Here is a 12,959-nt window from a genome sequence, read left to right as displayed (position 1 = left end):
GGTAGTCAGAACTGAGGGGATTGAACTACCAGAAGGCAACATTGCAGACATAGAGGACAGTTACAAGTACTTGGGGATCCCGCAGGCGAATGGGAACCATGAAGAGGCCGCTAGAAAAGCTGCAACCACCAAGTACCTGCAGAGGGTCAGGCAAGTCCTGAGGAGTCAGCTGAATGGTAAGAACAAGATCCGGGCCATCAACACGTACGCCCTGCCCGTGATCAGTTACCCTGCTGGGGTAATAGGCTGGCCAAAGGAGGAGATAGAAGCCACTGACATAAAGACAAGAAAGCTCCTTACCATGCATGGAGGGTTTCACCCCAAGTCCAGCACCCTGAGGCTGTACGCTAAGCGGAAGGAAGGGGGCCGGGGACTGGTGAGTGTCAGCACCACAGTCCAGGATGAGACAACGAACATCCAAGAATACATTGGGAAGATGGCCCCAACTGACCGAGTGCTCAGTGAATACCTCAGGCAGCAGAAACCCAAGAAAGAGGAGGGAGACGAGGAACCATCATGGAAGGACAGGCCCCTGCACGGTATATACCACCGGCAGATAGAGGAGGTGGCTGATATCCAGAAATCCTACCAGTGGCTGGACAAAGCTGGACTGAAAGACAGCACAGAGGCACTAATCATGGCAGCACAAGAACAAGCTCTGAGTACAAGATCCATAGAGGCTGGGGTCTATCACACCAGGCAAGACCCCAGGTGCAGGCTGTGTAAAGATGCCCCAGAGACAATCCAGCACATAACAGCAGGGTGCAAGATGCTAGCAGGCAAGGCATACATGGAACGCCATAACCAAGTGGCCGGCATAGTGTACAGGAACATCTGTGCTGAGTATAACCTAGAAGTCCCGAGGTCAAAATGGGAGATGCCCCCAAGGGTGGTGGAGAATGACCGAGCTAAGATCCTGTGGGACTTCCAGATACAGACGGACAAAATGGTGGTGGCTAACCAACCGGACATAGTGGTGGTAGACAAACAGAAGAAGACGGCCGTAGTGATCGATGTAGCGGTTCCGAATGACAGCAATATCAGGAAGAAGGAACACGAGAAGCTGGAGAAATACCAAGGGCTCAGAGAAGAGCTCGAGAGGATGTGGAGGGTGAAGGTAACGGTGGTCCCCGTGGTAATCGGAACACTAGGTGCGGTGACTCCCAAGCTAGGCGAGTGGCTCCAGCAGATCCCGGGAAAAACATCGGAGATCTCTGTCCAGAAGAGCGCAGTCCTGGGAACAGCTAAGATACTGCGCAGGACCCTCAAGCTCCCAGGCCTCTGGTAGAGGACCCGAGCTTGAAGGATAAACCGCCCGCAGGGGCGTGCTGGGTGTTTTTTATACATATATATATATATATATATACATATATATATATATATATATATATATATATATATACACACACTGTTTTATATACTGTTGATTATAAGATGAAATATCTATTTAAAAAAATAGAGAAATTATCCCAGTAAAATGCAACACAGTCCCTTCCCTGGCAATCTTTCACCATACACTCAAAGAAATGATGTACCCTGAAATCCTGACTCATGCCTGTACTGAAGTTGTGCACAGTTCACTTCTAAAACAAAAAAAACCCTTTTTACATGACAGTCAAAGCTGTGATCATAAGATGCAAATATTAAACCCAAAGGTTACCTGAATGAATTTCCTAGTTTGAGTTTGTCTCCACCTGCTGGGCATCAGAAGTGTTTAGGATGGAGGATGTATTTGCAGCTGTCCTGCAGGTGGAGGTGGTGTAGGACAAGCAGAGCAGCAGGTTTGTGAGTGTGTTTAACGTCAATTAAAAAGACAAAGAAGGACTGATGAGGTTGCTGTGTGAGGTAGAGACAGGTATAAGGGTGTATATAAAGATTGGGTCTCGCTGCATTGCTCAGGCTGCGCTACAGCATCTATTCACAGGCACGATCCCACTACTGAGCGACACGGGGGCTTTGACCTGCTCCGTCTCCGACCTGGGCCGGTGCACCCCTCCTTAGGCGACCTGGTGGTCCCGGGCTCCCCCAGGATCACCATACCGATGCCGAACTTAGTGTGGACACCCGATCGACACAGCCTGCTGCAGCTCAGAGCTCCTGAGCTCAAACGATCCTCCAACCTCAGCCTTCCGGTAGCTTGGATTACAGGCACGCGCCACCGCACCCGGCGAGAAGCAGCTACGTTAACAAGGATTTTAACTATGTCTGAGGTGACATCATCACATAAACTTCCTGCCCATCATTAGCCAAGTTGTAATGCAATAAGTTATTAGATAGAGAGATAGAGAGATAGATAGATAGATAGATAGATTGATTGATTGATTTAGTTTGTCTCCACCTGCTGGGTGGCAGGAGTGTTTAGGGTGGAGGATGTAGTTGCAGGTGGAGGTGGTGCAGGACAAGCAGAGCAGCAGGTTTGTGAGTGTTTTTGACGTCAATTAAAAATATAAATAAGGGCTGACGAGGCTGCTGTGTGAGGTAGAGACAGGTATAATGGTGTGTATAAAGATTGGGTCTCGCTGAATTGCTCAGGCTGCGCTACAGCGTCTATTCACAGGTGCGATCCCACTACTGAGCAGCACGGGGGCTTTGACCTGCTCCGTCTCCGACCTGGGCCGGTGCACCCCTCTTTAGACGACCTGGTGGTCCCGGGCTCCCCCAGGATCACCATATCGATGCCGAACTTAGCGCGGACACCCGATCGACACAGCCTGCTGCAGCTCAGAGCTCCTGAGCTCAAACGATCCTCCAACCTCAGCCTCCCAGTAACTTGGATGACAGGCACGCGCCACCGCACCCGGCGAGAAGCAGCTACGTTCACAGGAAGTTTTACTTTCATTCATGTGAGCTCATCAGGTTAGTGGCCATCATCAGCCAAGATGAAATGCTGTAAAAGTAAAAAACCTAATCATTTCAAAATGAGGAAGTCAGCACAGTAATAACAGGTTGTTGTTTTATGTTGCAAAAACATGACATAGCCTTTTTACAGTTTTTCTCAGTCGCTTTGGTGCGTTTCTCAGAACACCATTAACATTTGCACAGCAGTTAGTGCATTTCCCAAAACAATTAGTGCAAACTGCAAAACCTAGTGGATAGCCTGCAAAAATTGCACGTCACATGCACAGAATTGATTATCCATACCTCAAAAGCAAGTATCCATGTCAATGAAACTGTCAGTGCCATCAAGATGAAAAGTCTTGACACCATCTTTATGAACAAGATAGTCAAATGGCATTGTCATGTTTCCACTATGACAGTTTATAATTTCAGTGTTTCCCATTGCAAAAACAATTGGTGACACCTGAAAATGCTGACGACAGCACTATGGCCTACCTGTACAGCCATCTGAAATGTGCAGTAAAGTCACTGTAGATGTTATGGGAGTCTTGGGAGTAACTGAGACACTGAATACGTACGTTTCACATTTCCATTGTGTAGAAGTGTTTGTAATCCTACAGAATTGTGCAAAAGAAAAATATGCTACAGTCACTTGTTCACTGTAGAATACATGTAAACATAAAATCACCAATTTGGTAGAGCCTCCTCATGAGTGACAGCTGTAATTCACCTGAGATCAATTGTTCAATTTCGGAGACATTTCCAGGAAAAATGATACAGAAAGGTATAGGATTTGCTTGACAGATGGCCAATATTTGGCATGTGATAACTAGTTCAACAATTTTGTGTGTGATGACTTAAGCAATGGATGTATGACTATTAGTTTTATTGGGAATGACTATTCAGCATCCATAGGTATGATTACTTTTGACTGACATGACATAAGTAAATGGAAATGTCAGAAAGCAGCAGGGAAATGTATGGAAGCAACTGATTCATGTCCAAAATCATTTGCAGTTTGTTCAGAGAGAGGAGAAATTGCTACTATGATGTGCACAAATGACTGAGTGTTGTGGAGGTTGAACTAATAGTTATGAGAATTTCAATTCTGATCTGAGAAACGCACCAAAGCGACTGAGAAAAACTGTAATAAGCCGAAGGACAGCGTATGTGTATGTGTGTGTTTGTATATTATTGTTTTGTGTGTACACTGTCAGAAATACAATAAAAATGTTGAAGAATTTTTACTCAGTGTTTACAATTTTTGCAAGTATCTGATTGAATTGATGACAGCCTGTCATATTTTCATGCCATGACATGGGATGGGACCAGTCCTTATTTTAGGCTAATTGGAGTCAATAAGAAAGATTGTTTCAACTTGCTGAAAGTTTTGACTTCACAAAATCAGGTTTTTAGCAGATCAGTGTCAATGTGAGCACATTCAAAGATGCACACATTTAGTTGTGCACCAGTAATCAGCTTCCTGTAGTGAATTTTATTAGAATTATGTAGAATGTTTTTACAGTGTACATCATTATAAAATCCACTACAGTTCAGGGATGAACGGTGCACAACTGTGATAAGCAAGTTGTGAGAAACCTCGTGGTTTAACCAAATTTCAAGTGTATGTTGTGACAATATCAAGAAGAGCAAAGGGAGAGGTCAAGGTTTGCTGCTTGATTTTATATTTATATAGCGCCAAATCCTTTGGCGCTATATAAATTACATATTGTATTGTAAGGTAGTACACTCATTTGTCGAAACTTTAAACTAATGTGCCAGCCTTTAAAATGACTGTATATCAGTAACAACACATGAAAAAACAGTTTTAATTACCTGACAAAGACAGCTTCACATTTGGCATAATGCTAAGAAGCTTTTTCCAGCATGTTAGCATGAAGCTGAGAGCTGAGACTGAGTGATGTGACAGTTTGACAGGATGCAGGGTAGGTGTTGATGGTTGAATATGGTGGTGGTAGACAGGAGGTAGTGTTGGGAGGTATGTGACTTTGTGATGTGAACATGATGTGTTTGTAAAGCGACATGAAAAAAGGTATGAAAGCAAATATAGTTTGTAAATATTTATGCAGCTCTCTTCTTCTAACTAACAATAAAAGACCTTTCCTTTAAAAGCTCTGTGGAGATCAATCACAACACTGTCTCAAAGATCCTTTGAAAGCAGATGAATATGTTTTTTCAGCTTTATATTCTTCTTCAAAAAAATCCAGTGATCTCTCGCCCTCAAAGAGTGATTTCTGAATAAATGAGTAAAGATGCATGATGTATGCAAATGCTGCTAGACTGGAGACATGGGGTCACAAGAAGGTTTGATTAGTATGGAGAAAAAAAAAGATATGAAATTAAATGCTATGGCCTTCACAGCCATTCAGAGGATTCCTCTGCTAATTGGAGTTTAAAAATAGAGGACATTATGGCCATCATGTCATGATAGCATCCCTACCACCTGAAACAGATTACATTTCTTTTAAAAATATAGAGCCTCAGAAATTACATGTTTTTTTTTGACTCTGTAATTATTTTTCTTAGCAGCTAATAGCAGGGTTGCAGTCTATCCCAACTGGCACTGAGACGTACCCCGAATAGGTACAATTACAGATTATAAGTGATTAGTGTGATTAGACTTCAACATATGTGCCTATGAGTGCCTATGATTGAACTTGCAACTCTACCATCTGGATGGATGGATGGATGGATGGATGGATGGATGGATAGATAGATAGATACAAACAACTTGCATGGGTGAGTGAATAATTTTGACAGTAAAGTGTAGTTGCCATCATACTCACCTTCTGTAACAGGTGTAACACCCTCCAAAGTAACATACTGCAATGCATTATTGTACTAAATAAATTTATTACATTACACTTACAACTGTGTCATGACAGTCCTATAATAATACAATACAATGATTGGCAGCAATGGGAAAGAAAATCTCTCTTTTAACAGGAAAGTGTAAGGTAATGTGAAAAATTATAGGCCTAAGTTTCCAAACAAAAGCTTGGTTTTGGCTATGAAACGTTAATGTGTAGCTTGTATTTTTGATTTTTGAGTGACCAATGATAACGTCATAAGTGGGCAATCACACCTGAAGAATGAAGACTGTGAAGTTTTTATAACATGAAAAATAAATCATCGTTCTTTGTGGAGTTCATTCCAGAAATAAATTGCTGGTTCATGCTACACTGATGTAAGTGGATAAAATGCTGCGGTTGAATGGGCTGACATTTTCTTCAGAAAAATACAGCATGACATGATCTTCATTAGCAACAGGAAGGCTTTTAGTATCAGATCAATGCTGGACTTGCCTTCCATTTAAAAAGCTTTATATCTAACCGCATAAAAATCACAGAACAGTGGATAGATGGATTGTTATTAAGTGCTGCCAGTAGTGTCCATTTCCTTTGATTTCTTTCTAATGTGACTGTCATGAAAATCTCATGAGAGGCTTTGAGTGCCCACATCAGTCCATCAGTAACAATCATTGTGTATCACTCGCTACGGGCTTATGTATTTAGTGATCTCGGGCAGCTCAATAATAAGGGATTTAATTTGTTCCATTCATCATGTCTCATGTAAAAAATATTACCAAAAAGCTCCATAGAAGAGGTGGGTCAGTCTAACAGACAGTTGCCCTCTTTGATCATAACAGCGTCAGGTTTCAGCCTTTCAAGGGGGTCGCGCAGAGCAACTGGATAAGTCACTGTGCGGTGATGCAGTTTGTTTTTCCAACATGTCTAGGAGCTGGGAGGACCTTTGACCTCCAGCCATCGGCAGTGAGTTCTTCTGTTCTTCTCTATTGTCTTTCTGAATTATTTATACGACGACACTGACGCGTCAGCAGATTCATCAAGCGCACCATTGGCTGTGTCTCATTGTTTAGCCTGAGGAAAGACTTACTCGACCCCAAACGCCTCACTCTCTGTTAACCTAGGTCTCTTAATTTGATATAGCACAGACAAATGACACATAACGCACTAAATATTGCTGAGCTAGATCCAATCAAAAAACAACTTTGAATTTCAGTATTTAAAAAAAGTAAATAAAGAGCTTCTTTTGTTGCTAAATACAAAGACGTAGATGGTATCTTGCATATGATGTCAAGCTAAAATAAAAGCCAGTCATTCATGCCCCGTCCTCTTGACCTTCACTTCACATCACAGAAAAAGCATTTCAGACATAGTGTGCATTTCATGCATTGGTGCACCAGCGCAAAGTGGGGTTATATGTGTCTTGATGTGCACATCTGTGTGAGTGTGTGTCTTGCACAGTGAGAAAAGACATGGCTGACAAAATGTGCATTAGCTGGAAAATTGAGTCCCTTGTACTTTGCAAGTGCTGGTACAGTCACCTCAACATTTTCATGCCTTATTACAGAAAACCTGCTCAGAGCACCGAGCGCAGAAACACATGGCTGACATTTTCTTTGATGTAAACCGACAAAGAATAAACAACGAATGGCCCGAATCTCCTTATAAGAGAGCGAGGCATCAAAACCATCATAGCCAACCATACATTACAGAGCATCACAAGTGGTATATACAACCCTGAAATTAGACACAGTTTCTAAAGGTTACCTGCTGAAATCTCGAAAAGGTTAAACAAACAGCACAAAGTAAAAATTCGATGAAAAGAGACACTTTCCATACTGATAAAAATACCATTCTTGACTATTCAAAAGTGCCGTCTACCACAGTCGAATTTGATTCCTGGTAACTGCTGTCACATTTAATATCAGACGTCTGAGACGGGTCTCGCTCTCATGGCATTTGAAAGTTGTTTTACAGCTGATTTGAAATTAAAGTGTTGGGATTAAAGCAGAAACGAGCTAAGGCCAGTAAGTGGTGTGACTTTCAGAAACAGTTTAAACAGTTTGAAATTACTAGAAGGTTTCATTAAGGAATCAGCAGAATTTAGAATTATTTCTAATGCAGGATTTTCAGGTGACTCAGGAGGTTTTACTCTCGGTGAGATGTGCTAGCACAAAGCACGCACTCTGTTCAGTGTTTCAGTCTGGTTTAATAATGAAGCAAAACAACAAACATATAGTAATCCCCATAGCCATGTTGTGTTCCTTAATTCCTAGAAATTGGCTCTTTTTTGTTGTTGTTTTTTTTTTTTTTATCTCAGATGTTCTGTTTTTAGCATTTCTTTCTCAGATTTGATGGCACCTGCTGATTGAATAAATACTTGTTTTCTCAACACTTAATGTTCCTGTGTCCACATACCCTCTGGCTACCTGCAGCATGGGAACACTCAGAGACTGAACAAGACATAGGCACCAATACACTTACGAAAAGAAAAAAAAAAGCCCACGCTGTTTCTTCTGCAGGTAAGTGACAACCTGCTGCTTACACAGCTTTTACACAACAGCGTTTACACAACCTGGATCACAGGGAAACATATTGATTTTAATAAATGTAAAAATTACCTAAGTACTCACACTCCTAACAATTTTGACAGAAATGGCTGAGCCGATGAGTCACAATTATTTAGTGACTTTGTGTTTTTTCTAAAATGCTGAACTAAAATGAGCTGCATGAACATTTCTGAGGCCACTGCTGCTAACACTAAAGTGAATCAAACTCCCTGCAGAAGCACACTGTATTTGACAGCCTATTTCACCGTGTGTGGCTGCTTTTGAGCAGAATGAAGTGCTGAATTAATGTTTTATGAGCGTGTCTTCGTGACCCTCCTCTCCCCCTGCCTGTAATGTAAAAGGGGATGCAGCTTCCCATACATTATCTATACAGAGTCTTCAGCTCTGGTCTCCTGCTTCTCCTGATTGTTGAAAGAAAACAAGGCTGCCGCCATCATGAAAACACTCATGAGCAGGTGTAAAATAGGAGGTCAGTTTTTTCCTCTTATTTATGATGTTTGTGTTGTCAGTTTTATATGAGAAGACTAAATATATAAAACTGTTACTACTGCTAAAACATTAATAGTATTATTTTTGTTTCTTTACTTTAAGCACATAAGTACATGCAATATTAATTAAATGACTCACATCCCAGCCATTGCCGACTTTTTTGTCACAATGAAAGAACCAAGCTCAGCTTTTTATTTTTACTGCCATCACTACTTAGAAATGGCTGTCTGTTAGCATGGTTATGTTTTTTATATATCAGTATGATATATGACCCTGATGGGTCATAGGGTACCAGGAGTACAGTGGCTACATTGGTAGTCCTGAAGTAAGCTTGCATAAGCCCTGATGAAGGCCATCAGAGTTGGCCTTCCTGAGGTGGAATCTCATGGAACACTCATGGGGTGGAATTCTGGTAGTTCTTATGACATCACTGCTATTGCACAGTTACAGTGCAGGTTTAAATGTTACAACTGAAACATATTTTTGACTCCAGCAACAAGCAGATACACACACAGCTGAACTAGGACATTTTCATAGAGCAGTTTCTTTGAAAAAGAGGTGAGTTTTGGGGGAACTGCTTTATAAGTGAAACTTACTTTTGACGCTGTAACTTTGATAGCTGATGGTAGATATTTACAGTGAGATTTTTGAGCATGCCCAACAGTACAGATGGGAAATGTACTGCTTAACTTGAATAACTTATGTCTTTGTGGGATCTTTAAAGCTCAGATGACGGAACAAGGAGATGGGGCCCATGCTCAGCCTAATGAGGGTAAGAACTTGATCTGTTATTGTACAAAAGAAACATAATGCAGTGTTGAAGTTTCTTTTGATTAGCTGTGACTTTGCTAACTGAACTTTCATGTAGAGCAACCACTCTTGGCTGAAGATGGTAACTGGGGAGATATGGACAACTTCTTTGAAAATGGTGTGGAATATGTTATAATGTTTGCACCACGTATCTTTGAAGTTGCGAGACTTTGGGAGCCAGAGCAGCTTAACAACAACAATGGTGATCACATCAATCAGAATAATTTCTTCAACATTCATTTTGAAATTGATGACAACAACTCTGATGATGGAAATGATGGCAATAATGCTGGCAATAATGCTGATGATGAAAATGACCACAATAACAGAGATACTGAAAATGACCACAATTATTGCAATTATAATTTTGCCGATGATGATCAAAATGCTGACAGCAGCAACGATGAAGAAGAACGCAATGAAGCTCATCAAGATGAAAATGACCTTGCTGCTGCTGAGGTTGACTATGAAGTCAACCCGGATGAAGGAGAAGCAGCGGAGGATCTGCTTCCTGGAGGATTTGGGAGACAGTTTAGAGAGGAAGACAGTGATGATGAGAAAAGTCATGCCAGCGAACAGTTCCACTGGTGGGATGAATTTGCTGACAGCGCCTCTGAAGAACAAGACTCCCTACTTGAAGGCAATAAAGAAAGCGATGAGGGTGATGAAGACGAGAGGTGAATCCAAAAGTGACATGCCAACCGTCACTCAGAGTGACTGAATGGAACCTCTTTAATAAAAATGCATCTTCTACTCAGTTGTCCTTTGATTAAATACGAGCACTGCAACACACTTGTTTTTAAAAAGATATAAAACTGCTTTTGTAAAACCAAATTACTCTTGCAGAATAGACGTACCAAGGTATGGCAGTATTCTGATTCTGATATTTAAACACAATCAATGTGCCATCCTACCAAAACAACTTAACACATAAACTTTAAAAGTGTAACAAGATGCTGAAAAATAGTGCTAAAACATCAGTCCTCAACCACAACATTTACTGTAATCCAGATGCTGATATTTTTTTAGATGTGACATTGACAGGATAGGTTAGAGTGTGATGCAGAGTCCACAGACTACTAAATGTTTAACATGTACAAGGGAAACCAGCAACATGACGAGATACTATGAACATCTCAGGAGCAAAAGGTAAACGGACTGGTACTTATGCAGCACTTTACTACTCTATTTGAGCACTCAAAGCCCTTTTTTTTACTACATTCACACTAAAAGGGCCAACTCTGTATGTAGTAACATGCCCAAGGATACTTTGATTACAGGACTCAAGGGGTCAAACCAGCAATCTTCCAAATGTTGGATGACCTCTTCTACTTCCTGATCCACAGTAACTGGGCGGTTACTGGTTATTTTAGTGGCGGTAGAGAGGATGGCATGACATGACAAGAGGTAACAAGAGGATGGCAAGACATGACAAGAGGTAACAAGGAAAGCAGAGACAGTATGGGAACTAAACACAGCTGAAAACAATCACGATAAACCGCTACCAAAACAAAACAGGAAGTTAGCCACAGCTAATCAGGAGAGCAAGAAAGAGCTTGACACAAAGGAAGACAGGTATTGGACAGAAGAACGATAGACAAGTACAGAGAGAAAACAGAAGGAACCGAAAGGGAACACAGAGGGAACTAAGTAAATAGAACAAATAGAAACAATAATGGAACGAAATTACTATAAGAAATAAGGGGCTCACAACAACTTGGGAAAGAAATCAAAACAGGAATAATAGTAATAACAAAACTGTGAGGGACCAAGCAGCCAAGGCATAGAGGACACAGGCAAAAAAAAGATATCTTCAAAAAGGGTTTTCTTTATTTCAACCCTCAAAAAGTTCAAAAAATGACAAAGTTTTATTAGTTTTAATCTTTTAACTTTATGCATCAAGCAAAAATTTAATTATATGCAACATTCTCTGACTGGAAGAAATTTGTTTAACATTTAAACCTATTTTCTGCACATTCCAGCACATAAAATAAAATATTTTTTTGTGTTTACACTCAGTCTTTCAAATAAATGCAAGTGAAACACAGCAGAAAATAATTAAAATCAAAGACTCAGCGGTCCTGTTGCTCTATTTTCACCTGTATAGCAGGCAGATGTTTGCCCTGGTGCAGGTGTGCCGCAGCGGTCAGTGGAAGAATCCGTGAGTTTGTCTGTGAATTTCCCATTACGTGGTAGCGCACTGGGTGCTTCCTCGGAAGTTAAGGGGTTTTTTTAGCTGTAAAAAGAAGTTTTCTTCCCATGCAGTGAACAGTGGACACTAATGTTTTTGTCACTTTTTACAGAATCAAACTCAAAGTAAGGTCAGTACTTCCACGCTTTAAACGTTGCACGCTCATACTCTCTCCTGCACTCGATAGATTATCCATTGTTGATCTGCACACAGCTGTTGTCACAAACGTCGCACTCGCTTACGTCACTGTCATGAGACACGGTTTTAGTAATGCAGTAACGCGGCGTGCTTACGGGAAAGTAACAGTAATCTAATTACCTTTTTTTGCAATAGTAATCCCCTACATTACTCGTTACTTCAAAAAAGTAATCGGATTACAGTAACGTGTTACTTGTACTGCCCATCTCTGTTGTTGACAGACATTAACATTAACATCAGGTTGTTTTTGTTGTAATGATGTATGTTTCGGTGCAAAAACCTGTCATTGCCAAAATCTCAGTTTTGCAAAGTAAAACTTTGTTAGTTTAGTAATATTGAAAAATCTTAAAAATAAACACACTGGTTGGTCTAAACAGTGTAAGAATGTTGAATGTTCACAGTTTTGCTTAATCATTTTAGGATCTGGATAATTTCATTATAAAGTTGTTAAACTTATTGCATAATTTCTCTTCTGGAGGAAGAAGAAATATATGCAGAACTAGCTGTTGACTGATTTTCATGGTGAGGGTGTGCAGGAGGTGCTATGATGAGGCAACATAATGACATTGGATGAGCCCATTAGAAACATGGGTTTTGCAAGTGATTATATTTTCAGATCAGCATTGCGTGAGGCGCATGTGGTTGTTATTCAAGGCCATGAAAAATTTGTAATTAAGATGTATTTGGTACAATTTAATAATCTAACTGTAAAACGTGTGTCTGTATGACTGTCCTCTGTTTTTCTTAGTGACTCATCATCCAATCTACTTTACTATAGGAGGCCAAGAAAGTACAGTGTTAAGAACAAAGTCATTTGGCTGAGTAGGTGGCTTACTTTCAATGATGACATCATGATCCTTCACCATTAGGACCCACTGACAGAGCATTCACAAGAGCTGACTGACTGCAGCTTATTCTGTACTCAAACTGTAACTAAATGTATTATTACCCTCCACCTTCTTTTCCCTCAATGTCAAGTTGTTTTGGATGCTATCTCGGGAATTGGTTCTGCCACTACTTCTTTTAAAAGCACAG

At 40.7% G+C, this 12,959-nt stretch overlaps 1 protein-coding gene across 2 annotated transcripts; it reads left to right on the top strand.

The window, feature by feature from the left end:
* Positions 1–9,168: 9,168 nt before the first annotated feature.
* On the top strand, positions 9,169–10,288 carry LOC101479191 (uncharacterized). 2 transcript variants are annotated; one of them, XM_004541818.5, is made up of 3 exons: positions 9,169–9,283; positions 9,450–9,497; positions 9,594–10,288. In XM_004541818.5, exons 2-3 carry the CDS (start codon positions 9,455–9,457, stop codon positions 10,214–10,216), a joined length of 666 nt encoding a protein of 221 aa, XP_004541875.1. In that variant the 5' UTR covers positions 9,169–9,283; positions 9,450–9,454; the 3' UTR covers positions 10,217–10,288. The 2 variants fall into 2 exon arrangements, with proteins under 2 accessions (XP_004541875.1, XP_004541876.1); XM_004541819.5 differs by having other exon boundaries at positions 9,178–9,283; positions 9,455–9,497.
* Positions 10,289–12,959: the final 2,671 nt, after the last annotated feature.

Source organism: Maylandia zebra, linkage group LG15 (assembly GCF_041146795.1).
Source record: "Maylandia zebra isolate NMK-2024a linkage group LG15, Mzebra_GT3a, whole genome shotgun sequence".
Classification (NCBI taxonomy): domain Eukaryota; kingdom Metazoa; phylum Chordata; class Actinopteri; order Cichliformes; family Cichlidae; genus Maylandia; species Maylandia zebra.
This window is presented reverse-complemented; position numbering and strand designations above follow the sequence as displayed.

What these genes read in the sequence shown, in the direction of transcription:
- LOC101479191 (XM_004541818.5), top strand. Translation starts at nt 9,455, where the DNA reads ATGACGGAACAAGGAGATGGGGCCCATGCTCAGCCTAATGAGG. An exon ending in CCATGCTCAGCCTAATGAGG is followed by an intron (nt 9,498 to 9,593) that starts GTAAGAACTTGA and finishes ACTTTCATGTAG; the next exon opens with AGCAACCACTCTTGGCTGAA.